Here is a 1,311-nt window from a genome sequence, read left to right as displayed (position 1 = left end):
TATATATATATTACACATGTAGAATTATATACTTAATAAAAAAGTGTGAAACAACCGAAAACATCTTATATTCTAGGTTCTTCAAAGTAAAAACCTTTTTGCTTTGATTACTGCTTCACACACTCTTTTCTTGATGAGCTTCAAGTGCAGTCACTTGAAATGGTTTTCACTTCACAGGTGTGCCCTGTCAGGTTTAATAAGTGGGATTTTTTTTGCCTTATAAATGGGGTTGGGACCATCAGTTGTGTTGTGCAGAAGGTGGATACAGTACACAGCTGATAGTCCTACTGAACAGACTGTTAGAATTGTATCATGGCAAGAAAAAAAGCAGCTAAGTAAAGAAAAATGAGTGGCCATCATTACTTTAAGAAATGAAGGTCAGACAGTCTGAAAAATTGGGAAAACTTTGAAAGTGTCCCCAATTGCAGAAGCAAAAACCATCAAGCGCTACTAAGTAACTGGCTCACATGAGGACCGCCCCAGGAAAGGAAGACCAAGAGTCACCTCTGCTGTGGACGATAAGTTCATCTGAGTCACCAGCCTCAGAAATGGCAGGTTAACAGCAGCTCACATTAGAGAACAGGTCAATGCCACACAAAGTTCTAGCAGCAGACACATCTCTAGAACAACTGTTCAGAGGAGACTGTGTGAATCAGGCCTTCACGGTAAAATAGCTCCTAGGAAACCACTGCTAAGGACAGGCAACAAGCAGAAGAGACTTTTTTGGGCTAAATAACACAAGGAATGGACATTAGACCAGTGGAAATCAGTGCTTTGGTCTGATGAGTCAAAATTTGAGATCTTTGGTTCCAACCACCGTGTCTTTGTGAGGCGCAGAAAAGGTGAACAGATGGACTCTACATGCCTGGTTCCCACTGTGAAGCATGGAGGAGGAGGTGTGATGGTGTGGGGGTGCTTTGCTGGTGACACTGTTGGGGATGTATTCAAAATTGAAGGCATACTGAACCAGCATGACTACCACAGCACCTTGCAGCAGCATGCTATTCCACCAGGTTTGCGTTTAGTTGGGCCATCATTTATTTTTCAACAGGACAATGACCCCAAACACACCTCCAGGCTGTGTAAGGGCTATTTGACCAAGAAGGACAGTGATGGGGTGCTGCACCAGATTACCTGGCCTCCACGGTCACTGGACCTGAACTCAATCGAGATGGTTTGGGGTGAGCTGGACCGCAAAGTGAAGACAAAAGAGCCAACAAGTGCTAAGCATCTCTGGGAACTCCTACAAGACTGGTGTGTGTGTGTGTGTGTGTGTGTGTGTGTGTGTGTGTGTGTGTGTGTGTGTGTGTG

At 44.2% G+C, this 1,311-nt stretch overlaps 1 protein-coding gene across 1 annotated transcript in view; it reads left to right on the top strand.

The window, feature by feature from the left end:
* LOC106523625 (solute carrier organic anion transporter family member 1C1-like) overlaps window positions 1-1,311 on the top strand; it is a 12,091-nt gene that overhangs the window by 7,537 nt on the left and 3,243 nt on the right. The window contains exon 7 of the mRNA XM_014017118.1: window positions 1,078-1,254. Within this exon, the coding sequence (XP_013872572.1) occupies window positions 1,078-1,254 (177 nt within the window). The remainder of the gene's footprint in view (window positions 1-1,077; window positions 1,255-1,311) is intronic.

Source organism: Austrofundulus limnaeus, unplaced genomic scaffold, assembly GCF_001266775.1.
Source record: "Austrofundulus limnaeus strain Quisiro unplaced genomic scaffold, Austrofundulus_limnaeus-1.0 Scaffold162, whole genome shotgun sequence".
Taxonomy (NCBI): Eukaryota; Metazoa; Chordata; class Actinopteri; order Cyprinodontiformes; family Rivulidae; genus Austrofundulus; species Austrofundulus limnaeus.
This window is presented reverse-complemented; position numbering and strand designations above follow the sequence as displayed.